Raw genomic sequence first — 27936 nt, 5'->3', positions numbered from 1 at the left:
TACAGTTTCAACTCTCAATTATTATTGATATTAATATTATATAATTATTTATATAAAAAAACCTATGTATTAAATGTCAACTAATTGGATAACAAGGGTGAAAACAACGTTCAGGGTTACTATTATTACGCCCACCGAGTTATTTATAAGCAGCAACAGAAATGACATTACAAGTATTATATATAAGTTGTATACAATGTACATTATATAAGATGCTTGGATGTGTATATATATGTATGATGATTGTGTTATATATGTTATTAACAAGGTGCAGGTGCTAACCGTCTTAAGTTCAATGTATTGTAATATATTAAATTACGAATGGTGAGGCATTATGCAAGGAAGTGTAATTCATATGGAAAGTGATAGTAAATATTCAGTAATAAAATTACTATTATTAAATGTTTAGATAAAAACTTCATATGTAATAAAAGAATAAATTTGCTGAAATTAAGTACTAGGTAGAAAATGTGGTTTAATTAATTAGTTAAAGTAATTTCATTTTTGGTTAAATTCTGCTTTAAGAAGGCAATTATGTAACTCTATTGCTGATGAGCTCTTCCATGCCATTATGATTATGTAAAATAACATTAATATTATATATACAGAAAGTGAAAGTGATTCAGCAACTTTTGTGACTATTATTTTCTTGCATTTTGTGATCTTGTAAACTATTTAGAAAAGGTTGTGTTTTAAATTACAATTACATAATCAAATATCTTGGTTATCTAATAATTACTTATGCATTAGTTTAATCATAATGTTGTATTAATTTGATTGTCTGATGTATCCAGAATAATATTTCATAAATCTATTTATTCTTCATTATTTAATTGTTGAAAAGAAAGAGATGTGAATGTAAGATTTTTTTTCGTATTTCTATCTTATGAAATCAGTTGATTATTGCTAACATGAACATACATTCATTCAGTCTCCAAGATTAGATGGCTATACATTGGAACGTATTGTATTTCTATTGTACAGGTTTGTACTTTATACTAATGATGTACATTGTCTATATAGAAGTTTACTTAATAGATATTTTACATTCCGATGTCAGAAATATCCTCCTTGTTTTAATTTAATCAAAATTGATAGCAAAATTATATTGTCCTTATGTTTAATGTCAATCTATTTTAACACCTTATATCTGTTTCTGAACACATTTAGTTGATACATGCATGAATGCATTAGATAATGCATTAAAGTATTACAGTCCTAAGCTGCATGTTAAGAATGATTTTGCTTTTAATATTTTCGTGAAGAAGAAAAAAGGCTGAAAATGCAGTGTTTTTTAATTCAAATCTTAAGGTCAATGTCTGTTACATAACCTAATACAAACATCGTCGGAGACCCATGGTTGATTGCACTTAGCTCTGCTACACTTATCCACAGGGACCTGGCAGGAATTTTTAGTCAACAGCATATGATATTATAAAATATAGATACATATACTGTTGGCCAGAAATTTGTGCCAGGTCCCTGTGTACTTCTCAGACCGATGTGTGGGTCTCCGACAATGCAAAACAAAATGTCCAGCTTTTATAACAGTTAAAATTATTGGAGAAATGTATAGAAAAGAAGTTTAGAACGAAAGGATGTACATATTATGTACAAGTACTTACATCGATTTGTTGAGTTGGTAATGAATGTGTATTTATTTTAATATTGACGCCTGATGCTGTAAACTATGCAAAACAAGAGACAAGGATTGTAGAATTGAGTAGATGATTCAAGTGGTAAGAAGAGGTTATGTTGAGAAATATTTGGTGCATGTTTTAAAGTATGCTGGGAGAGATTAGTTTTGTCTTTCGAATTAAATTCTTCTTTAGATCAGTTATGAAATAAACTTTGATTTTAGTGGATACATTAATCAGGAAGAGTAAAATGATTTATGATTAGTTTATTTCAGTTTTAAGCTCGATGTTCAACACATCAATTGTTATTCTAAGTAAAAGATGAATTTAATGTTCACCAATTTCATTAGAAATATATAAATGTTTAATCTCAGACTGTAAAGACTATAATGGTATGTTTTGAGATTACATGCCTGGCAATCCAAAATATGTAAAACTTTCATGAACACTGCTCTGTTTATATATAGAGCATTACAGTTTGAAAGACTTTACAAATGCTTGGTACATACCCAGTATTTCATTTCAGAATATTTTATTGTAATATTACAATTGGGATTGGGCAGCAGGCTATGCCTACATTAGCCCTCTCCCGGATGTTTTGCATACCCACTATGAATTAGATTGTAAAGGATCAAGTGTGGTTTAGTTTGTAGTTAGTGTGCAATATGGTTGTTTAAAAAAGTGTTTGGGAATGTTGTTTGTTAATTAGCTAGGATGAATAATTAAACACTTGTGCAATAGATTCAAACCTGCCAGTTTTTAATTGCTTTTTCAGACAAATTACTTAATTGATTTTATGTACATATTTATAGATACAGCATGACTTGTGTTTTTTTTTTACTAAAATATGTTTTGGACTTTTAGAATTTAAGACATTAATTTTGTCAAGTCTTGAAACACAGGAAAAATTCTGTGCTGAAGTTTCTTGAAACCATTTTGTTTGTTCTCATCATATCAGAGTTACTTCCCTTTGTTTGACTCTATCACTATTGACATGAGTGGAACAAAGGGAACTAACCCTGATAGATCAAGTCAGCTACTTTGGGACACAGCTGGCTTTGTTCTTATTTAAGGGTTACATGTACCTAATTATGGTAACCTAGTTATTTATTATTAGACTAGTATATGCTCTCTTTACATCATTATTATATCTGAAATGACTCTCTAGCTATAAGTTTTAGAGATTGGAGAAATGTTAATTTAGATTATAATGTTAGTGATTAAGATATCGTAGATGGTTTTAGGTTTGCTTTCAGTCTAGTAGGTATTTCATAGTCATATTCATCGCAAAGATATAGTAGCTAATCCATCATTTGTACTAACATTACTATTATAGATAAGGTGATTAATTAACATTAAAAGACATGTGTTTAATGGTTAAATAAATTACATACAAATGATGTAACTGTGGTACTGGCTTATAATCAAAAAGATGTTACAGACTGTGTTTGTACCACACGATGGTGTTGTGATCCCTGATTTTGTTGTTGACTTTGGTGCTGATTTTGCCCCTGTACTGCTGATATCATGATTATGTTCATTATAACCTCAAGCCTTGATGAGTAACGGTTTGCTTACCTTAAATACACTATAAAACCAGATCTTTATACACCAGTGCCAGTTTCTGTTGTTATAGCTACCTGTAGCGTTGCAGTATTATATCATGTCCTTGCATGTAACCTAAAATACCAAAAAATGAGGCTCTTATTTCCTGCAATGCCGGTACATGTTCAACAGATGGAATCTAATAGAAAACATTGGAAAGAATTCAAGGTTATATTAAGGTTTTAAAGGAAAAATACAACCAGCTTTTCTGTAAAAACTCAATTTTAACATAAGATACTACATTGTTGTTTTTTTATATTAATTATAATGCTCTATACCATTCGGTTGATTAAGCTTGATCCTCGGTGATGAGTTGTTATGATTTTCTTTATTGGTATATACCCACTACACATGATTATGTTGCCATGGTAACTACTTGTGTTCACATTTACTTACGTAGTATATAGATTATGTTTGGTAACTACACCTTACACATACTGTTGCCATGGTAACTACTGTTCACCTATCAAACCAAACCAAACTTACGTAGTATATATGATTATGTTTCCATGGTAACTACTGTGTTCACTGTTACCTAATACACATGATTCTGTTGCCATGGTAACTACTGTGTTCATGTTCACAGTTCACCTACTACACATGATTCTGTTGCCATGGTAACCACTGTGTTCATGTGTGCCATGGTATCTGTTTACCAATTCCTGCAGCATGAAGGTCATGTCAACATGTGAATAAATAAAGATTCTAATAATGATGACATTAGAAAAATACTAATGGACATTAATCATATAATTTGATTTCCAAATTTCTATTTGTGATTTATAACATAAGTTTATCAGTAACTTTTTCATTATCTAATACAAAGGATAACACATAGTTAATTGAAAATTTGTACCTCAAATGGAAGATATGGTCTTGCACATAGCGAATGTTCATTACATAAGTTTGCATATGTTAAATGCTTTTGTTTTCCAAACGGCCAAAATGTTTTGCTAGAGATTTAGTCACAAATATGTTGGTTATGTGTTGGTGAGTGTGTATGTGTGACATTAAGTGTTTATTGTAATCTTTAACAATAAAATTTGTATCTAACGAGGATGGGGTCCTATATGTATTTTAACCATGATTTAGTTTTATATAAAACCAGGGAGTAGAATTATTATAGTAGTTAGTGCTATCATATATAACAGGACAGAAACTCGGTAGTGTATGATTAGTGATAGTAAATGTATTAGGCCGTTACCAAATTTACATAGACACACAAAAAACACTGTATGTAACATTACCTTTTATACCAATCTGCTCACAGAATGCAGTATCTGGGTATGCAATATTTGAGGTAGAGTTGTCTCATTTTAAAGTCTACTAGAAAGAAAAACTACAAACATTTTAAGCTTTTTGACATTGATTTCTAATGTAAATTTTCCTTAGTACAAAAGCAATTGGATTTGACACAATCTTGAAACTTTTCACCTAACATATTATTACTTCTCAATATTGGTTTGGTTCTTTGCCATACTAAGAGTATTGGGAAATATTCTGAAAAATTACTTAAATGATGGAATTTCAAAAGTACTTTCTATTGGAAATTAATTGTATTCTTTTGTACTGAAAGAGCCTATTTGTCTCATTCAAGAGACATCTGATTCTATTTATAATTGTGCTGATGGAAAACAAATTGTGCATGTTATAAATATACATAAATAAAAATACATAGATGTACCTGCTTTTGTGAATAAAAGTGATAAATGTAAATGACTTGATAATTATGGTATTACCCCAGACCCAGGCAGTGTGACATACGACTGCATGCCTGTTTTATATCTGTGGACTAGTGAATTATAATTTGGCAAATATGATTTACATACCAATTGTTCTATGTGCAAGCATTTGTTGAGCTATATATTTTTTATTATTTTCAGAACATGTACCGATGCTCATAAATAAATATTACCTGAATACTGATTTACTTGTGTTTTCATTTTCTTTATAGGTTGTCATTTCACAGGGACTTGGCATGAATTGCCCACCAATGGTCAAATTATATAAATTAGATATGCTCTGATTTCAACCATTTAAATTGGTTAATACATGGTCACGTGTCTTTCAATATATAGCATATTTACTGGGTGTTTCCATTTTAAGAAACACCGAGTCGGTGTTTCCAATTTAAGAAACACAGAGTCAATATTCCTTTCCAAACTTCATTGCCCAAATGCTGCATTCTACCAGGTGGCGTTCTTTGTCCAATGCCTTTTAGGTCATCTGACCCTGTCATCATGCACCGTCCGTCGTTGTGCGCCGTCCGCCATGCGCCATCCACCGTGCGTAAACTTTTCATTCAAAGGACTTCTTCTCAATAACCATTAGGCCCAGGGTACTGATATTTGACCTGTAGCATGCTGGGATAAAGGGCTATCAAGTTTGTTCAAATGAATGACCTTAACTTCATTCAAGGTCACAGCGGTCAAAAAGGCTAAAATCTTTAAATGACTTCTCAAGAACCAGAATGCCCAGGGTACTGATATTTGGCCTGTAGCATGCTGGGATGAAAGGCTACCAAGTTTGTTCAAATGAATGACCTTGACCTTCATTCAAGGTCACGGGTCGAATAGGCTAAAATCCTTTAAACAACTTCTTGTGAAAAACTAAGAGGCCTAGGGACCTGATATTGGGCCCTTGACATGCTGGGATGAAGGACTATCGATTTTGTTCAAAGGAATGACCTTGATCTTCATTGAAGGTCACAGGGGTCAAAAAAGCTAAAATCTTTTATACGACTTCTTCTCAAGAACCGAACGGTCAAGGGCATTGATATTTGGCCTGTAGCATGCTGGGATGAAGGGCTACCAAGTTTGTTCATATGAATGACCTTGAACTTCATTCAAGGTCACATGGGTCAAAATGGTTAAAATCTTTAAATGACTATGTTGTATTGTATCAAAAGTCAAATGACCGTTAAGTCCCATTGGCCTCTTGTCTTGTAAATAATATGCACATGAGATTGTTTTGACATTTGTTAAAGAAACGTCATATCTCAAACAAAAATAAAGGACTTTTGTTTCGGTCCAGATGTTTTTAAATCGCACTTGTAGAATTTATAATTTGAAAATCGGGTGATATAACACCATATGAACCTCAGCTAAAGTCCATAATTGATCGATGTATTTGACACCGATTAGTGCCAAGTCCCTGTGGTATTTTACTAGTCATGGTCATATGATATCGGGACACATTGACCGCCCATCCATATTACCAGTGAGTACGATTGAGATACACAACCCCAATAGGACTCCTTAATAGTTCACCACCTTCAGAATGTGAGCTAACCTAATCACTTTTCGCCGGTGGTCCGCCGTCCGTCTTCTCAGATTGCAGTTTTAGATTGCATGCCTTGAACCCTAGTTGTACTACTACATTGTGCATATTACATTTTGGAACTGATCGTACCAACACGGTGGCCAACGGACCGCCAGTTTCAATTTTGATAGTTGAGTACCTCTATTTCTTAACTTTAAAGTACTGAAGGAATTTTTCTTATTCTAACGACAATAAATTACATTTCATCTGTTGGTTTCCCTTTGAATTTAGTTATGCATATTTCATTAATGTTTGTATACCGATTGTATTACAATTAAGGCCTATTCTAAAGTAATTGTCAAGGCTCGTCTGAAAGCAATATAAAATTTCCAGGTCTGGTTAATTCATAAACTTAAGTTCATAAATCCTGTAGAAGTTTTAGACCATTAGAGGACATGAGTCGTATCAAATTTTCAAAATCTGTTAAATGATAGATAATTAAATCTTTGTGTCTTTATTAAAAGAAAGATGTTCTCACAGTAGTTAACGAACGAGTTAAGTGAAGTGGGTTTCATCTTCAATGTCGAAAATTTGCATGGAGGACGGGGAATCTTTTACTTGAACCGCCTCGATTTCTAAACTGTGGTTGCTAATTCGCAGCTTTGCAAACCATTTTCTAAATCAAAATCCTTTATAGAAAGATAGGTTTCTTCTTTATATATTTTTTTAAGTTGACTATATGAACCGTCATGTAAGTTCTGCAAGTTATCTCCCGTGCGTCGTTGTCCGAATAGCATCCTAAGGAACCGACAATTTTACCCCTTTCTAAGTAAACAAGTCATTCATTTCTTTTCATGGAATTTTAATGTATACTGTTCTATGAACATGAAATGCCATGTATATCGGTTATTTTCACTTGTAAAACATTATTTATTATTTCGCTGATTACTTTTTTGAGACTTCCGTGTAAACCGATATACTGCAAAATTGTGAGAATATTCTCACGAAAGTTATCGACTAGACTCTATATGTGTATTTAATTATAGACACAATAGCTAAAATATAATGTAAAGATCTATATATATATATTAATACTTCACTGATACGCATTCATCTTTCATTTGATTGAATAATTCCACTCGAAAATATCAGAGTTAACAGTAATTATAAGTTGTAAATTAAACGGATATGATGTCCCGAAGCCGGTGACAATTACTTCAAACACGTGTCAATTTCGATAACGTCACGTGATTAGTTACTTATGTATCACGTGTGTGTGTTTATGACGTCAAAATCCATTGTTCTCAAAGTTGTAACCCGCCAACGTTGCGAACGATCTATCTGTGCTCATAAACACGAATTTTCCTATCTTAGAACTGCAAATCCACAAAGGTATGTATTTGCTACATTTTTCAGAGTAACTTATATGTTAGTCTTGTCTTCTTATGCGCATTTTATGTCTTATTAGGTTTTTTTATTAGGACTTAGTCATGCGCGTGTTTTGTTTGTTCATTGAAAAGAAATTTTGCATATATATACACACTTGTTACATTAGAATACGTAAGTAACTTTTTGTCTGCTGGTAATCATTATTTTCTTGTGTTCTGACAAAATGCTTTGGGTGTCTTGTTTGATTAAGACATCGAATAAAAACGATTTTACGTATATATTTGTCTTGCCATTCTATGTATTTTAGGTTTTCGTTAGAGTTAATTAAGACTAAATTATGCGCGTGTCTTGTTTGTAGATTAGAAGACTATTGGATACGCTTCACTTGTTATATTAAAACTTTTTGTCTGCTAGTAATTTTCATTTCTTGTGTTCATACTAAATGCTTTAGGTGACTACATCACAAAGACTAAAGAATGTATTTTTTTTTCAACGCATATAATGAATTGATATCGCCCGTTTTCCGCTGGCCGCAATTCACTCGCTATTTTTCGTTCCAGTTACAATGCTTTTCCTGACAATTGTAACCAGAGTTGTGTATTGGTACATGGACCACAACAACCCAGCAAAGTTTGTGAAGAAGGGTAAACTGTCTTAATGTTTCTTTCATACCTACACGTGTAATACTTGCTGGTCTATGGCAATACACTCATGTCGCCTGAGGCTGTATTGCATGGCTACCCATGCAATAAAGCCTCGTGACGTCAAGGCGTCAACAAAATCTCTATTTCCTCGGTAAAATTTTATTATTTTTTCCACAAAATTGACTGATTTTACTACAAAAGATGCAAACAAAGGCATTAATGTTGAAAATATCACGTAATTTTTAATGAATGGAAAATTGACTTCCAGTCGTTGATTTCTTCGAATTTATTTCAAAATGGTGGGATATTTTAGTTGTAAAATTGCAATAAAACGTCGAAGTATGAAAGAAAGTACTCTTTCATAAGTGGATTTGAAGGATAGGGATATTCTACCCTCAGGATCACAAAATGTTGCAAAACCCTCGGGTAGAATATCCCTATCCTTCATATCCACATATGAAAGAGTCTTATAATATTTACCTGCAAATCAAAGGTGACTTAGGGTATACAAGATAAAAATTGAAGTAATGACAATATTACTTATAAATTGTGGATTGAAGCTTTTTTCTGATAAACTGAAACACTGTTTCGAAGTCATTTGTAAGTGAAAATGTCATAACACTTTTTTCTATAATCTTCAGAAACAAAAATAAAAGAAACAAAACGCTGCAAAAAGGTGAGTAATTGATACTGTTATGTTCAAACTAAAACTACTACCCATACTGATAAAACAGTCTAATGGTAAGCATTATGATTCGATTAAGTGTCCGATAGTCATTACGTTGACTTCAATACTTTCCTTATGTGGTAAAATAACAAAGGACGGTTGTGGTCAATAAATAGGGACAAAGTTTGTGAAAAATCCTCCCCCTCCTTCCTTCTCTTATACTTCTCATATACTCTGCGTATAATTCTTACAAACCTGTGTGGTACATGCCCATTAGAAAATATGCCCTCTAAAGTTAGGGAAAAGAGGTATGGTCACTCTCCGCCTGGCACGACGTAGATCTTGCTCGAGCTAAAAATACACTACCGGTACAGGTAAAATGTTGCTTGTCAAAATAAAAATAACATTCATACCCAGGGGTATTTGCAGTCCACCTCACTTTAAGCGATTGAAAAACACATTTATTCCAACTAACGTTACAAATTATGCACAACCGTATTTTAGAAATGTACATCTTTCATTTAAATTATCATTCAATGCTTACACTTGTACACAACTGGAGAAATCCGAGAAAACATCGTCAAATTCTGACGATACCATCTATTATATAATATAGGTAAAATTTATTTTACAATTATGAACATGTCTTGGTCTACTGCAATGATCTGTTGGAGGGTTTGCTGGTTGAAACACTACTTGAATTACCTCAGACCAACAAAACAATTGTCTGTTAAGGTTTACATTGGCAAAAAATAGGGTCGGTTGGTCGTGAGGATTTTTTTAGTGTCTTCCACACTGAAATAATGGCCAGAACCGGAGTCTGAGATCGAAATCCTGACTTTAATTTTGTTTTCGTAGAAAAGTGGAAAAAAATAGGGTCAGGGGTAAAATATTAGGGTCGGTCGGGTAACCCTAAACAGACATATTATGTGTTTTGGCCTCACCGACCGAATGACACAAACTTTGTAACATTTAGATTAGTTTAGTAAACAAAGGTAATAACTGGGGTTATGTATAAGGAAAATGTGCTGTTCATAGATGGGTCCTTACATGGTTTAAAGTTATATGAGAAAATTCATACATTTGCGAATTGCGCATATACTTGTTCACTTTCTTTGAGTTATACATAATGTACCAGAAATACAATTACTTACAACATATAATATCACAATACACCCTCAATGCTTCAGCAAGGGGGATAGCCCAAAGAGTTGGTGGCAGGAACAATCAAAACAAAGCAACACTACAGAAATGCTTAGGTATTCATCCTGTGTGTTTCCCCATTCAAACACAAAAAGACGAGAATAATCCCTCTCTACACGGAATGCCACATATACTCCCTCATATCAGATAACAATAGAGAAACTGTAGTTAATGCCATAACACTTCTGACTTTAAAATTTTATGTTTGAATTCCAGACGGTGAAAATCGTAGAACCAGAGAAAGAAGCTGCCGTCTTCCAAACAACTACAGAGAAGACAATTACATTGGTAAAGATCGATTATCTTGAATATGTTGTACCAAAATGGTAGGTGGACGGGACTACCAGAGCTCTAAAATACAGAATATCTGACTTGACGCTTACTTTCCCTCTCTACATTCTCCGGATATAGAATTAACGGATGAATGTTTTGATCCAATCCTATCTTTTACGACTGTCTATGTTTACCATGATGTTGAAAGATACCACTCTTCCTTGATTCTAGCAGTGGAAGGTTCTTAATATCCCCTTCTGTTTGTAGAAAAATTCCAACCAATTCTGAGTTACCCCAACAAATCTTTTTGCAAATATTCACGAGATAATCAAGTTTGTTTGTTTGTTTGGTGTGTTTTTTTCAATTAGAAAATGTGTGAATAGTTCACATGGCTAAAACAGATAAAATACTGTTTGTAACAGGGTTCGGGTAGAACTAGTGTGAAAGAAGTAAATTATCTTTTTTTTTTTAAATTCAAATTGGTTTTTTTTTCTTTCAGATTGAAGAACCAAAAGTTAATGCAAGCGAGAGCGAAGTGAGGAAGGCACCCGAGTTTAAGTGTGCTGGATGTACCGACGAAGACATCAACAGGAGGCACTGTTGGGAGAAAAATGAAATCGACTACATGGGACGTGATTCCTTCGACAACATCCTGGCCAAACTGAACCAGAGCCTGGCCGGATAATTTGCTAAAATTTTAATTGGAAAAGTACACAAGAAGACTCGGCAATTCAAGGTTTAAATGCATCCTATATGAAGATTCTGCGATAAGGGTATATAAAACATAGTTCACTTTCGCTAAATCATCGGATCAAGATGCAATCTCTGCTGCCAAAGAAACGAGAACAAAATTAACTCTATACTTATGCATTTTCCTCAACACGTTGTTTTCAACCAATGTAGATGGACTGTAAAACCAAATGAGCTTATGGTCCGATAAACGTAATTTGTGAAAGTATAACATTATAAAAGAACTTTGGGAAATCCACGTAAGAATCCGTTTCACTAGATGCCAACTATGAAGTCGCAAGTTCTTTTAGCAAACTTTGACCGAGTCTTTGTTACATTTTAAAAGGCGTTGAATGAGAACGAGGACAGGATTTAGATCCATCGAAAAAAAACTACGGAATCCAACAGGTGACAGAGATGTTGTCCTACGATTCTTTGCGGAGCTGAGCAGACATCGGGCCGTGATAGCACTGAAGAAGAGATCATTCCTACCAAATTCCGAAGTGCACTTCGAGTGAACCCATAACGAACTCGGCCTGTATTAAAACTTCCTTGTCGTTTCGTTATCGTGTCGCAATAAAGATCAATTTACATCTAGATAATGATTTAAAATTTTAACATTGTATAAAAAATGAGTTTATGACTTCTTAAATGATGCGTGAATACAGTGTATGTATCTTTTTTTATATCATTTAGGCCTACATGTGTAGTAACCTTTTTATAACCATGCTACAAACAATGCAACACATCGTCATGCTTTGTCTCCGTAATATAGCGGAGATAGATCATATTATATTTTTAAATTCTGTGATTATATGAATGTATCCAGTTTCTGGAATGTTCCCTACTTCATTTTTTCATGCTACTAGCTAGGGTATACAAATACTTTACATCTAGAAGTTAAAATAGAGATGTGGACCCCAAAGAGGTATTTTTGATATAACGTGTATACTTTTTCGAACAAATATTGAATAAAACGTTGTTTTAAAAATATGCTTTTTAAATATGTTGAGAAATACACTCTGACACACAACGTGCTACACCGATATCTCACGGTCCTACCGAAATAATGTTGTTTTAGTATTTTCAGTTTTATGCGTAGTGCATTATCATACGACGATAAGACCAGGGTGTACATGACCTGTATACTCATCGAAAGAAACAAAATGAACACGATTAATATCACTTACTTTATAACATGAAGTTTTCATTGCGTAGAATTTTTCTTTTTTTTTGTGGTTGCTATGGAACCCCAATTAAAAAAAACCAGCGAATTAATTTTTACATAGTATATACAGTATACAGTACATAGTGTTAGTGATGTTTATAATCAAGAAATGATGATGTCATGTTCTGTAACTCTTTTCACGAAAATGTGTATTAGTGAAGAATGATACATTTTGATAAGGAAGCTGATGTTGAACATGTTGGATTTTATATATTATTTTCTTACACTAGTTGAAACAAACGCACAAAAAAAAAAAAAAAAAAAAAAAACCGCATTCAACCAAATATTCTTATTGATTTTAGTAGCATAGGTAGTTGTAGTATATAAAGTATCAAAAAGAAGTAAGCATTCAGCTAATAGCAAACGTTATTACACATAACATTTAATCTTTGATGCCAAAAATAGTTAAAAAGTGTTAATAGCAAAAAAGAAACATATAGGTTCAATGTTTAAATAAACCGTCTAGTCCGTTATGTACTGCGACTTATCTTCCGTACGTCATTGTCCCTATTTACCATTTTCTAGGTAAATATGAATTTGAGGAAGTCTTTTATATTATTTTGCTTATCAAATTTAAATAAACTATGAACAGGTGATCCCGTGTATAGCGGTTATTTTCGCATGTCAAACATTGCTAATTATTTCTCGGATTATATTTTTTTGACTACCGATATTCCGCAAAATTGTGAGAATATCATCCTCGCGAAAAAATATCGGTTACTGTAAATGTGGAAATTTTCATGGGTGGTGAATTCCGCTTAAATTATAAAAATCCGTTTGTTGCGTCCCTTGATTCCCTTAATTTTTACGGACGGTGATCATGACTGATTGTAAAATCTGAATACATGGCATTATATCTTGCAATTCTGGATACTATTAATTAATGTTAATTGTCCCTTTATTCTGAACAATGTCACCCGTGCTTTTATACATATCTGCCGTGCAGCGACCTGTCAACAACTCGACGCAAGATAGGTGGCCGGTCTTTTGTTTTCTAATTTTAAGATTTACGTTTAACGGGAAAGGTATACTTATCAGTTTCCCAACAATGTATTTTCTGCTATCCGTATATATGTTTTTTTGTTTGTAAAGTGTTTTCCTACAATCTGCTATTATTGTATTCTTGTTCGGATGTTAACCTGATATCATCGTATATCAGCCGAGATAAAGTTTAGGCTACAAACCAATTGTTTTATAAATCGAAACGCTTGCACGCTAAATGAATAAATCGTTCTTTCAAAGTTGAATTTAGTTCCTAACTGTCGTTAATTAAGTGCATGCTTATGAAATAAAATTAATCGGAAGGTATTACTAACCCGCCTTTATGATTAATTTTTATCATGAAGTTTACAAAATATTACGCGTGGGTGGATTTCGCGATCGAGCGAACTTCGCGTAATTAAAGTAAATCCCCCCTCGCGTAGATTGACAGAGTCGCTTAGATATTTTGTTATTCTTAAGCGAACAATTTCAACATAATGGACACAAATGTTTCACTGACAATGCATTCAATTCCACTAGAAAATATCGCACGTAACAGTAATAAGTTATTCATTAATTAAATGACTTCTTTCCGAAGCCGGCGACAATTACTTAAGTCACGTGTCAGCTTGGATAACGTCACGTGGTTAGTTACCTATGTATCACGTGTGTGTGCTCATGACGTCAAAGTCTATTGTTCTCAAAGTTGTAACCCGCCAACGTTGCGAACGATCTATCTGCTCTCATCAAACACGAATTATCCTATCTTAGGACTGCCAAATCCGCACAGGTATGTATTTGCTACAATTTTCAGAGTAACGTAATTATTTGTCTTGCCTTTTTTATATACATTTTATGCATTCGTTAGGGTTAATTAAGACTTAATTATGCGCGTGTCTTGTTTGTTAATTAGAAGATTATTGGATACGATTCACTTGTTACATTAAAACTTTTTGTCTGCTAGTTATTTTCATTTCTTGTGTTCATACTAAATGCTTTAGGTGACTACATCAAAAAGACTAATGAATATATTTGTTATCACCGCATATAATGATTTGATATAGCCCGGTTGCCGCTGGCAGTAATTCACTCGCTATTTTTCGTTTCCAGTAACAATGCTTTTCCTGACAATTGTAACCAGAGTTGTGTATTGGTACATGGACCATAACAATCCAGCAAAGTTTGTGAAGAAAGGTAAAAAAACTGTCTTAGTGTATATTATTTATCTGCAAATAAAAACTATAATCGCGCTTAAAATCCTATACGTAATTATACAACATAAATATTGAAATAATGAAAATAAGTTATACATTGTGGATTGAAGCATTTTTTGATAGACTGAAATACTAGTGTTTCGAAATCATTTGTAACTGAAAACATGATTAACAATTTTTTTCTATAATTTTCAGAAACAAAAATAAAAGAAACAAAACGCTGTAAAAAGGTGAGTAATTGACACATTGATACCGTTATGTTCAGACAGAGTAACTTTAACTAAATCTACTACCCATGCTATTAAAATTCTGATAGTGGTAAGTGTTGTAAAATAACAAAGGACGGTTGTGGTCAATAAATAGGGACAAAGTTTGTGAAAAATGTTCTTCTTTCTTCTCCTCCTCCTCCTCCTCCTCCTCCTTCTTCTTCTTTTCTAATACTTTGCGTATAATTCTTACAAACCTGTGTGGTACATGCCCATTGGAAAAGATGCCATCTATATAAAAATGGTCACTTTTCGCCTGCCGCGACCTAGGCCGCGCACAGCTCTTGCTCGAGTTAAATATACACTACAGGTAAAATGTCACGTGACGTATTGTGGAAAATCCATGTCCAAAATAGATTGACACTCAGCAGGGGGGCAGGGAGGGCAGGGGGCAGGGGGGGGCAGAGGGGCAGGGGAGGCAATTGCCCCCTCCCATTTTCGCAGAGTGAAATGTTCTAAAAATGCGCATTTGTAACATTTTTGTACTTCGTCTTAGAAATTTTTTCCGCTGCACGGCGCTTTCCCTAAAACATTCAAGCACGTAATGTTCAAATCTTTAAAGGGTTCAGGCTAATTCTTTTACATAAACAAAAAGCAAAATATGGCATAAATGTATTGTTCTACAATCTGTAATAATAAATCGTTGATCAATACGATTAAGCAGGTACAGTAAGTACGCTGTACCCATATCCGAGCCAAAGTCACCCACGTTAAACAAATGAACTACATAACCACTGAAGAGGTGATGAAATGATTTTTTAGGCAAGACAATTCCCCTAATAGGATAAACACACTACTGTTAGAGCGATTTGAGCAGTTCTAAACATAATGAGCATTACTCTACGAGCAAGGGACAGGGTTCGGCATACAAGATGTTCGACCACAATGTGTAATGGCGGAAAGCGAGCGAGTTTGAACATTTCACATGCAATTCACTAACCTGGGTTTTTCTGGCATATCACAGTAAAACCGACTGATCTAATTTCCATTAGAACTGGTTCTTTTATATATATATGTACAAATTTTAATGTTCTCCTAGACTGAATTGTCCCTTTATACAAAATTCAATACACACGAACTAGACTAAAAATGTCCATCAAGGGATTATATTATTTCAAAAATGCTTCTTGAAAGATTAATTTGTTTATATGCCTTAGCAAGAAAATCAATTTATTATTATTTTGAGTGACACACACAGTGTGTCGATGGTGTGAATCCGGTATGTTCAGATCGAGCTGGGTTGCATAATGGTATGACGACACTCACTTAATTTCAGACGGTAAGAATCGTAGAACCAGAGAAAGAAGCTGCCGTCTTCCAAACAACTACAGAGAAGACAATTGCACTGGTAAGGACCAATTATCTTGAATATGTTGTACCAAAATGGTAGGTGGACGGGACTACCAGAGCTCTAAAATAGAGAATATCTGCCTTGACGCTTACTTTCCCTCTTTACATTCCCCGGATATAGAATTAACAGATGAATGTTTTGATCCGATCCTATCTTTTACGACTGTCTATGTTTACCATGATGTTGAAAGATACCACTCTTCCTTTATTCTAGCAGTGGAAGGTTCTTAATATCCCCTTCTGTGTGTAAAAAAATGCCAACCAATTCTGATCGATTTACCCTGAAAATCGCACAAATATTCACGAGATAAACATTTTTACTTCAATTAGAAAATATGGGAATAGTTCACATGGCTAAAACAGATAAAGTACTGTTTGTAACAGGGTTCGGGTAGAACTAGTGTGATAGAAGTATTTCTTTTTAAAATCAAATTGTCTTTTTTTAGATTGAAGAACCAAAAGTTAATGCAATCGAGAGCGAAGTGAGGAAGGCGTCCGAGTTTAAGTGTACTGGATGTACCGACGAAGACATCAACAGGAGGCACTGTTGGGAGAAAAATGAAATCGACTACATGGGACGTGATTCCTTCGACAACATCCTGGCCAAACTGAACCAGAGCCTGGCCGGATAATTTGCTAAATTTTCAATTGAAAAAGTACATAAGAAGAATCGGCAATTCAAGATTTAAATGCATCCTAGTTTCTGCGATATGGATACATGAAGTATTGTTGTCTTTCGGTGAATCGTCAGATCAGGATACAACATGTACTGCCAAAGGAACTACAACAAAAATAACTCTTTACTCTGTACTTCATCAACATGTTTTTTGTTTTCGACCAATGTAGATGAACAGTAAAACCAAACAAACTTCTGGTCCAACTAAAGTAATATGTGAAAGTATCAATATTAAGACTTTAAAAAATCCACCGAAGAATCACGAGGTGGCAGCTACGAAATCGGAAGTTGTTTAAGCAAACTTTGACAGGGTCTTTGTTAGGCCTACGTTTCAAAAGGCGTTGAACGAAAACGACGACAGGATTTAGATCCATTGTGAAAACTATCGAACATTTTAGAGAAGTATTGCCAGTCGATGTGTCATTCGTTTGTTTGCGACGAAAATGAGCTGAGCTGACATCGAGCCGTGATGGTTCTGAAGAAGATATCGTTCCTAACATCCATAACAGACTCCGAGTCGTAATATAATAAACCTTCCTTGTCGTACTGCACGGAAGACCAATATACACCTAAAGATAATGATTGAACAATTTAGCATTACATATGTAATATCCAGTGTGTTGTCAAAACTGTTGCTTAAAATTATGCTTCGTGGCCTTTTGATGGATAAACAGATAGAGTGTATGTCTCATATTTATGTCCATAGAATGTATGGTAACCATTTTGTAACCATGCTGAAACCATGCGATACAGCGTTATGCTTTGTCTCCGTAATAAAGCGGGCAGAGATCATGTTATATTTAAATTCTGTTATATATGAATGAACCCAGTTGTTCCAACTGCGTTAATCCATATACAGATTTTCATGCTACTAGGGTATACCAAAGGTGGTAGGCTAGTTCCTGTGACTCAGAAATAAAAGATTTGAAAGTTCGGCCAATCGTTATGTCCTTAACACTAGCCTACCACCTGTGGGGTATACAAATACTTTACACCTAAAAGTTAAACTAGAGGTAGGGACTCAAAGAGGTATTTTTGATATTTGATTTTTTACTCGAAAAATATATTAAATAAAATGTTTTTGTTTAAAACTATTTTTGTTAAATGTCTTAAGAAATACACTCTGACACACAACGTGCTACACCGATATTCCACCATGCTACCGAAATAATGTAGTATTTTCAGTGTTATACATAGTGCACTATCATACAACGATAAGACCAGGGTGTGCATGGTCTGTATACTCGTTGAAAGAAACAAAATGAAAACGAATAATATCGCTTACTCTATAACATGAAATTTGTATTGCGTAGAAAAGAGGGGGGGTATCACTTTAGGCCGTTTTACGGCCACTCAGTGATCAGCAAAATATTTTGCATGAAGATACCTTAGGGTCTGCTGCATATTGTAAGATGCTATTCAGAATATCCGATTTTTTTTCTGGCCTCACGGTAATATCAGAGGTCAATGATCAAAGGGTGAAAATTCACATTTTCATTGTTTATGTCCTAATTAATTAAATATTAGACTAGAGATAACATTTTTTGCAGTTTTTGTATGTAAATATTGATAACTTTGAGCTTATTTAGTCCGCCAAAACTGTAAAACCAATTAATGTTTCATTGTAATAAAGTATAAATGAAAAATATACATATTTGGTGCAATATAACATAAATTAGGTGTATTAAAATTAGAAAAAAAAAAAAAAAAAACTAGAAAAAAAAAATTAAAAAAATCTTCAGTGACAATTGAACCCCGGCCGCCTGGACAGGAATTTTGAAACATAGCACTACACCCACATTTCTTACTACTTCTTCACTTCCGGTTGTTTTCCGGTTGTTTAAATACTAAAAACCGCCTGGGCGTGGTCTAAATACAGCCTGATCAACCCAATGGACCAGCACTGTCCGGTATCTTTAATGTTGTTCTACATACAGCCTGATTGTGAACTGTCAACGCCAGGCACTCCAAGACGTCGAACTTTACACAGCCTTACCGTGGATCGTCAGTACCCTTTACATAACATTTATATCAAAGGGTTTTTTTTACTAATAATCTTCACACATCTTTATTATATCATTTATATCAAAAGTGAAAGAAGTGAATCAATTTTTGTTGTGTTGTGGAGGTGAATTTAGTCATTCTGGAAAAATAGAAACACAACTCAAAAAGTTCATGGAGTTAAAAGAGTAGAAAATGCCTATTAGTCTGCATTTTTACGACAACTCAATTTCAGAACCATTTTATTGATTCAAAGCTAGAATTGCAACCATCTGTCATCAGATTTGTGAACGCAGGTGAGACGGTGACCAAAACCCAAACAGGTACCAAATGCATTCTTGATGAGGAAAAGACATTTACCCTGAGTGTGGATCTAGGGGGAAAATTGGTTTCCCCAGGCGTAGTACAGACTAAGTTACGAGATAATGCGGTGATGCGACCTGTCGAATCCCGGCAGGTCATTGTAATCGAACTGACTGTTCCCTGAGAGGAGCGATTTGACAGCAGGCCAATGAGGGAGAAAGGGCATATACTGAGTATATATACAGACCTCATGAAAAAGTCCAATGAGCGATGGTGACGCACTTGGCTGTCGCCTGTGCATGCTGCCTGCAGAGGATTACCATCACACTCAGTATTAACACTATTACAGGTTCTTGGGGTAGTCTTGAGGGCACAGAAGACAGCAGCCGGTAGACTAGCAGAGGCTGCGGAACGTGCATCCTGCTGACTATAGCCATCCTTTGACAGATAGTGAATTGACTGCCGCTGTTCCATTACGACGAGAATGTTCCGGGACAAGGAATGGAACGTCTACCGCCTGATGGAGTCGGCTGATATATAAGAAGTAGTCCTACTACTGAGGTACATGGTTAAAATGACTTTAAATTGGCTATCAAAACTGTAAAACCGATTAATGTTTAATTGCAATAAAAAATTCTTGCCTGGCATTGCCAACGTCGGTCTAAATACAGCCTAATCAACCCAGAGTGGACCAGCACTGCCTAGCATCTTTAATTTTGTAACTCAAGGCACTCCAAGGCGTCGAACTGAACACAGACTTACCGTGGATCGTCAAGGCCTACTTTACATAAAATTTATATCAAAGCGGTGTTTTTTCATCAATAATCTTCACACATCTTTATCATTCATATAAATATTGTCTTTGCACATAATCTGTGTTTAAATTTTTTATTACAATTCAATTTCAGAACCACGTACAATGTATATTTCGTTTGATATATTTCGCTTTCCATTGCAATCTACTAATATAGATATAAATAACTATCAAGCTTTTCTTGGGTTTTTTGGTTGCTATAGAACCACAATTAAAAAAATAAAGCAGCAAAAGAATTTTTATATGAGAATGTTATCATTGTTTTATAGGGTAAGCTCGGATATTTCTAGTCACGAAAATATAGTATTCACAAATATTTTATGCTATACAGTACTTAGTGTTAGTGATGCGTATAATCATGTTCTATATCTCTTTCCACGAAAATGTGTTAAGTGAAGGATGGTAAGGATGATTCATGATGATTATGGTAAAGATATTATATTTCATATATTATTTTCTTACACTTATTGAAACACACAAACAAACTCCACATAAAAGCTCCCCCCCCCCTTAAAAAACAGAAACAACAAAACAACCCATAAAGCAGAAAAAGCCCATGGATAACCTAACAAACAAAAACCCGACAAAAGTGATAATTGACCTTCGTCAACATGTAGGTCACTTACGGTTTGTGGATAGACACAACAAGGCTTTTTGTATCTTAGATGGGATAAAAGAAATTCGGAGTGACAGACGATGAGATACAGGGACAGACGAAGGTCAGTTCGATGATCATCACAGTACATCTGTAATAGAGCGTCCTGCTAAGATTGGCTGTCCATCACAAATCAAGTTAGGTCGAGAGCAGTAATGGCCGTTATTGGCTTTCTATATTATCATTGGTGTTGTCCAGCTAAACACTTTATAACCGAAACAGACACCGGAGGCGTTGATTGTCTGCGAATGTAGCAGCAATGAAATTGTTCTGGCAATTATCTTAGCCTAGCGATGGTTGTTAAAATGGTTCTTCTTGTCTTTGGGTCTATTCACAGTACCTGCTAATAAAGTACCAGCTGCTGTGGCTGTGTTGAAGAACTTATCAGATAGACACGTATTTGGGTTAAAAAACAACAACTAAAAACTGCTTTTATGGATTTATTACATTAATTGTAAATCCAAAATATCAATTTCATTTCCATTTTCTATTTCACTGCCGATTGGTAACCAACACTGTACTTGCTCCAAACAAGGCGACTTATTTTAAGATATTTCAAATATCTTAAAATTAACTTCAAAAGTAAAGGTTGCAAACTCCAAATGAAATAAATCATAAATATACAAAGCATACATAATACTTACTGTTCCTTAGCTTAAGTACAGCCATCTTTGTTTTAACATAATACTTACTGTTCCTTAGATTAAGGACAGCCATCTTTGTTTTAACATAACACTTACTGTTCCTTAAGTACAGCCATCTTTGTTTTAACATAACACCTACTGTTCCTTAAGTACAGCCATCTTTGTTTTAACATAACACTTACTGTTCCTTAGCTTAAGTACAGCCATCTTTGTTTTTAACATAACACCTACTGTTCCTTAAGTACAGCCATCTTTGTTTTAACATAACACCTACTGTTCCTTAAGTACAGCCATCTTTGTTTTAACATAACACCTACTGTTTAGCTTAAGTACAGCCATCTTTGTTTTAACATAACACTTACTGTTCCTTAAGTACAGCCATCTTTGTTTTAACATAACACCTACTGTTCCTTAAGTACAGCCATCTTTGTTTTAACATAACACCTACTGTTCCTTAGCTTAAGTACAGCCATCTTTGTTTTAACATAACACTTACTGTTCCTTAAGTACAGCCATCTTTGTTTTAACATAACACCTACTGTTCCTTAGCTTAAGTACAGCCATCTTTGTTTTAACATAACACCTACTGTTCCTTAGCTTAAGTACAGCCATCTTTGTTTTAACATAACACCTACTGTTCCTTAAGTACAGCCATCTTTGTTTTAACATAACACTTACTGTTCCTTAGCTTAAGTACAGCCATCTTTGTTTTAACATAACACTACTGTTCCTTACTTAAGTACAGCCATCTTTGTTTTAACATAACACTTACTGTTCCTTAGCTTAAGTACAGCCATCTTTGTTTTAACATAACACCTACTGTTCCTTAGCTTAAGTACAGCCATCTTTGTTTTAACATAACACTTACTGTTCCTTAAGTACAGCCATCTTTGTTTTAACATAACACTTACTGTTCCTTAGCTTAAGTACAGCCATCTTTGTTTTAACATAACACTTACTGTTCCTTAGCTTAAGTACAGCCATCTTTGTTTTAACATATAACACTTACTGTTCCTTAAGTACAGCCATCTTTGTTTTAACATAACACTTACTGTTCCTTAAGTACAGCCATCTTTGTTTTAACATAACACTACTGTTCCTTAAGTACAGCCATCTTTGTTTTAACATAACACCTACTGTTCCTTAAGTACAGCCATCTTTGTTTTAACATAACACCTACTGATCTTTAACATAACACTCCTACTGTTCCTTAAGTACAGCCATCTTTGTTTTAACATAACACTTACTGTTCCTTAGCTTAAGTACAGCCATCTTTGTTTTAACATAACACTTACTGTTCCTTAAGTACAGCCATCTTTGTTTTAACATAACACCTACTGTTCCTTAAAGTACAGCCATCTTTGTTTTAACATAACACTTACTGTTCCTTAAGTACAGCCATCTTTGTTTTAACATAACACTTACTGTTCCTTAGCTTAAGTACAGCCATCTTTGTTTTAACATAACACTTACTGTTCCTTAGCTTAAGTACAGCCATCTTTGTTTTAACATAACACCTACTGTTCCTTAGCTTAAGTACAGCCATCTTTGTTTTAACATAACACTTACTGTTCCTTAAGTACAGCCATCTTTGTTTTAACATAACACTTACTGTTCCTTAGCTTAAGTACAGCCATCTTTGTTTTAACATAACACTTACTGTTCCTTAGCTTAAGTACAGCCATCTTTGTTTTAACATAACACCTACTGTTCCTTAAGTACAGCCATCTTTGTTTTAACATAACACTTACTGTTCCTTAAGTACAGCCATCTTTGTTTTAACATAACACTTACTGTTCCTTAAGTACAGCCATCTTTGTTTTAACATAAACACAACTGTTCCTTAAGTACAGCCATCTTTGTTTTAACATAACACTTACTGTTCCTTAAGTACAGCCATCTTTGTTTTAACATAACACTTACTGTTCTTTAACAGCCATCTTTGTTTTAACATAACACTTACTGTTCCTTAAGTACAGCCATCTTTGTTTTAACATAACACCTACTGTTCCTTAAAGTACAGCCATCTTTGTTTTAACATAACACTACTGTTCTGTTCCTTAAGTACAGCCATCTTTGTTTTAACATAACACTTACTGTTCCTTAAGTACAGCCATCTTTGTTTTAACATAACACTTACTGTTCCTTAAGTACAGCCATCTTTGTTTTAACATAACACTTACTGTTCCTTAGCTAGTAAAGCCATCTTTGTTTTAACATAACACCTTACTGTTCCTTAAGTACAGCCATCTTTGTTTTAACATAACACTTACTGTTCCTTAAGTACAGCCATCTTTGTTTTAACATAACACTTTACTGTTCCTTAGCTTAAGTACAGCCATTTTTTGTTTAACATAACACTTACTGTTCCTTAAGTACAGCCATCTTTTTTTTAAAACTAACACTTACTGTTCCTTAAGTACAGCCATCTTTGTTTTAACATAACACTTACTGTTCCTTAAGTACAGCCATCTTTGTTTTAACATAACACTTACTGTTCCTTAAGTACAGCCATCTTTGTTTTAACATAACACTTACTGTTCCTTAGCTTAAGTACAGCCATCTTTGTTTTAACATAACACCTACTGTTCCTTAAGTACAGCCATCTTTGTTTTAACATAACACCTACTGTTCCTTAAGTACAGCCATCTTTGTTTTAACATAACACTTACTGTTCCTTAAGTACAGCCATCTTTGTTTTAACATAACACTTACTGTTCCTTAAGTACAGCCATCTTTGTTTTAACAATAACACTTAACTGTTCCTTAAGTACAGCCATCTTTGTTTTAACATAACACCTACTGTTCCTTAAGTACAGCCATCTTTGTTTTAACATAACACTTACTGTTCCTTAAGTACAGCCATCTTTGTTTTAACATAACACTTACTGTTCCTTAAGTACAGCCATCTTTGTTTTAACATAACACTTACTGTTCCTTAAGTACAGCCATCTTTGTTTTAACATAACACTTACTGTTCCTTAAGTACAGCCATCTTTGTTTTAACATAACACTTACTGTTCCTTAAGTACAGCCATCTTTGTTTTAACAGAACACCTACTGTTCCTTAAGTACAGCCATCTTTGTTTTAACATAACACTTACTGTTCCTTAAGTACAGCCATCTTTGTTTTAACATAACACTTACTGTTCCTTAGCTTAAGTACAGCCATCTTTGTTTTAACATAACACCTACTGTTCCTTAAGTACAGCCATCTTTGTTTTAACATAAACACTACTGTTCCTTAAGTACATAGCCGTCTTTGTTTTAACATAACACTACTGTTCCTTAAGTACAGCCATCTTTGTTTTAACATAACACTACTGTTCCTTAAGTACAGCCATCTTTGTTTTAACATAACACCTACTGTTCCTTAGCTTAAGTACAGCCATCTTTGTTTTAACATAACACTTACTGTTCCTTAAAGTACAGCCATCTTTGTTTTAACATAACACTTACTGTTCCTTAGCTTAAGTACAGCCATCTTTGTTTTAACATAACACTTACTGTTCCTTAAGTACAGCCATCTTTGTTTTAACATAACACTTACTGTTCCTTAGCTTAAGTACAGCCATCTTTGTTTTAACATAACACTTACTGTTCCTTAAGTACAGCCATCTTTGTTTTAACATAACACCTACTGTTCCTTAAGTACAGCCATCTTTGTTTTAACATAACACCTACTGTTCCTTAAGTACAGCCATCTTTGTTTTAACATAACACTTACTGTTCCTTAAGTACAGCCATCTTTGTTTTAACATAACACTTACTGTTCCTTAAGTACAGCCATCTTTGTTTTAACATAACACCTACTGTTCCTTAAGTACAGCCATCTTTGTTTTAACATAACACTTACTGTTCCTTAGCTTAAGTACAGCCATCTTTGTTTTAACATAACACCTACTGTTCCTTAAGTACAGCCATCTTTGTTTTAACATAACACTTACTGTTCCTTAAGTACAGCCATCTTTGTTTTAACATAACACTTACTGTTCCTTAAGTACAGCCATCTTTGTTTTAACATAACACTTACTGTTCCTTAAGTACAGCCATCTTTGTTTTAACATAACACCTACTGTTCCTTAAGTACAGCCATCTTTGTTTTAACATAACACTTACTGTTCCTTAAGTACAGCCATCTTTGTTTTAACATAACACTTACTGTTCCTTAAGTACAGCCATCTTTGTTTTAACATAACACTTACTGTTCCTTAGCTTAAGTACAGCCATCTTTGTTTTAACATAACACCTACTGTTCCTTAAGTACAGCCATCTTTGTTTTAACATAACACTTACTGTTCCTTAAGTACAGCCATCTTTGTTTTAACATAACACTTACTGTTCCTTAAGTACAGCCATCTTTGTTTTAACATAACACCTACTGTTCCTTAAGTACAGCCATCTTTGTTTTAACATAACACTTACTGTTCCTTAAGTACAGCCATCTTTGTTTTAACATAACACTTACTGTTCCTTAAGTACAGCCATCTTTGTTTTAACATAACACCTACTGTTCCTTAGCTTAAGTATAGCGATCTTTTTGTTTGAATAAACTCAAAATTAAAAAATATTTATTTAGCTTCACGTATATTTGAGTTTGGTATGTATTTTTCGCATCCTCGAGCTACCGTATTGTGCCAAGTGAAATAGATAGGTATACTCTAGATATCGGAACTTTTTGTGAACAGATATTCATACCGGGATCAAATATTTGTTCCGTACACGTCTATTCATTCTTTGGATCGCAGGAAGGTTTAAGACACGGATTTGTTCAAACTGTACAGAATGAAACAAATTACTAATATATTTTGTATGAATGGTTTCTGAGTCCACAAGAAGATTAAAGCTGTACTCAGTGTAAGGTCTTTCATACATTTCTTACATTGTAGAAGATGACGATTTACTACAGAAAGTGTTCAATCGCCACTTCACGGTCGATTCCAGCTTTGCTATATATACTCACCATCCGCGTGTGCATCTGTAACTGAACAAGGTATCTCTGTCGACAAAATCACGAGAAAAAAAATGAAAAAAAAAAATAAAATCTTGTTTAATCAGTTAAATCAGATGCTAAGGTCGTTGTACCAGATGTTTATTCCAAGGACAAATATGTAATCTTCACATAATCAATATATTATGGACCATTAATGTAGTTTTTCTGGCTTCGCTTTTCCTGTTGGCACAAACATAAAATCTTAAAGACAGAAGCGAGAAAGGAGGTCACGATGACCGTGACTCTCACGTGTGATTAATGGCGGATGGTTCCGGTTCCAATTTATATATTAATATCAACTTATTGTTTGAGTGTATGGTGATATATAGACCAATCCATGAAAAACACAAATCATGCTATGTGTATCTATTGTCTTTACAGGTCCTGTGAAGCTGATGTACAGATTGGTTAGTCTGGTTTTCTGTAACAAGCTTCGGTACTATGATAGTGTGGTAAAGGACGAATAGGCTTTTATTGAATGGATATGTGTAAGAGAAAGATTAATATGCTCTGGCGCAGGATCTGGGGGTGTTGGATAAAGGCTGGTTTTAATTTAGCATATTTAACGTTAGTACATCACGTGACAGAATGCTGGATTTTTATTGGTTAATGTTGTACTTTTAATGTAACATTGTGGTGTGGAAATGAAGATTGCGAAGTGTCGCTTGACGTGCTTGTGATACGTTGACATTAGAACGGGTCTCGTGTGAGGGTGATGTACTAAACCCATTATGGCCTGGTTGAAAGGGTACTATTGCCTCATAGTATTGTCTCGTGATGGGATAGTGCCCTCGCCTTCGGCTCGGGCACTATTCCATCCCTCGACAATAATGAATAAATATAAGGCAATAGTGCCCTCTCAACCAGGTCATAATAGATAAACACTGCCCTCTCAATCAGGTAATAATAGATAAATAGTGCCCTCTCAACCAGGTAATAATAGATAAATAGTGCCCTCTCAACCAGGCCATAATAGATAAATAGTGCCCTCTCAACCAGGTAATAATAGATAAATAGTGCCCTCTCAACCAGGCCATAATAGATAAATAGTGCCCTCTCAACCAGGTAATAATAGATAAATAGTGCCCTCTCAACCAGGTAATAATAGATAAATAGTGCCCTCTCAACCAGGTCATAATAGATAAATAGTGCCCTCTCAACCAGGTAATAATAGATAAATAGTGCCCTCTCAATCAGGTAATAATAGATAAATAGTGGCCTCTCAACCAGGCCATAATAGATAAATAGTGGCCTCTCAACCAGGCCATAATAGATAAATAGTGCCCTCTCAGCCAGGTCATAATAGATAAATACAGCCCTCTCAACCAGGCCATAATGGATAAATAGGTTCCTAACTTACAGTCTGTAAGAAAATTCATATAATTCTAAACTTGCATTCTTAT

At 34.3% G+C, this 27936-nt stretch overlaps 2 protein-coding genes across 2 annotated transcripts; both read left to right on the top strand.

Moving 5' to 3' along the window:
- Positions 1-7582: 7582 nt before the first annotated feature.
- On the top strand, positions 7583-12549 carry LOC138324712 (uncharacterized). Its single transcript, XM_069269811.1, has 5 exons — positions 7583-7895; positions 8453-8536; positions 9178-9212; positions 10623-10694; positions 11179-12549. The coding sequence occupies exons 2-5, from the start codon at positions 8458-8460 to the stop codon at positions 11362-11364; spliced, it is 372 nt and encodes a 123-aa protein (XP_069125912.1). The 5' UTR covers positions 7583-7895; positions 8453-8457; the 3' UTR covers positions 11365-12549.
- Positions 12550-14036: 1487 nt separating this feature from the next.
- Positions 14037-18835, top strand: LOC138324713 (uncharacterized). The gene is made up of 5 exons (XM_069269812.1): positions 14037-14407; positions 14728-14811; positions 15027-15061; positions 16374-16445; positions 16894-18835. The coding sequence occupies exons 2-5, from the start codon at positions 14733-14735 to the stop codon at positions 17077-17079; spliced, it is 372 nt and encodes a 123-aa protein (XP_069125913.1). The 5' UTR covers positions 14037-14407; positions 14728-14732; the 3' UTR covers positions 17080-18835.
- The last annotated feature ends 9101 nt before the right edge of the window (positions 18836-27936 follow it).

The sequence above is a fragment of the Argopecten irradians genome, chromosome 6 (assembly GCF_041381155.1).
Source record: "Argopecten irradians isolate NY chromosome 6, Ai_NY, whole genome shotgun sequence".
Classification (NCBI taxonomy): Eukaryota; Metazoa; Mollusca; class Bivalvia; order Pectinida; family Pectinidae; genus Argopecten; species Argopecten irradians.
Note: the sequence above shows the minus strand (reverse complement) of the source record. Positions and strands in the feature narration are given on the sequence as shown.

Coding starts and splice junctions, on each gene's coding strand:
- LOC138324712 (XM_069269811.1), top strand. CDS start 8,458: ATGCTTTTCCTGACAATTGTAACCAGAGTTGTGTATTGGTACATGGAC. Junction 8,537..9,177: donor AGCAAAGTTTGTGAAGAAGG/GTAAACTGTCTT, acceptor TATAATCTTCAG/AAACAAAAATAAAAGAAACA. Junction 9,213..10,622: donor AAACAAAACGCTGCAAAAAG/GTGAGTAATTGA, acceptor TTTGAATTCCAG/ACGGTGAAAATCGTAGAACC.
- LOC138324713 (XM_069269812.1), top strand. CDS start 14,733: ATGCTTTTCCTGACAATTGTAACCAGAGTTGTGTATTGGTACATGGAC. Junction 14,812..15,026: donor AGCAAAGTTTGTGAAGAAAG/GTAAAAAAACTG, acceptor TATAATTTTCAG/AAACAAAAATAAAAGAAACA. Junction 16,446..16,893: donor CAGAGAAGACAATTGCACTG/GTAAGGACCAAT, acceptor GTCTTTTTTTAG/ATTGAAGAACCAAAAGTTAA.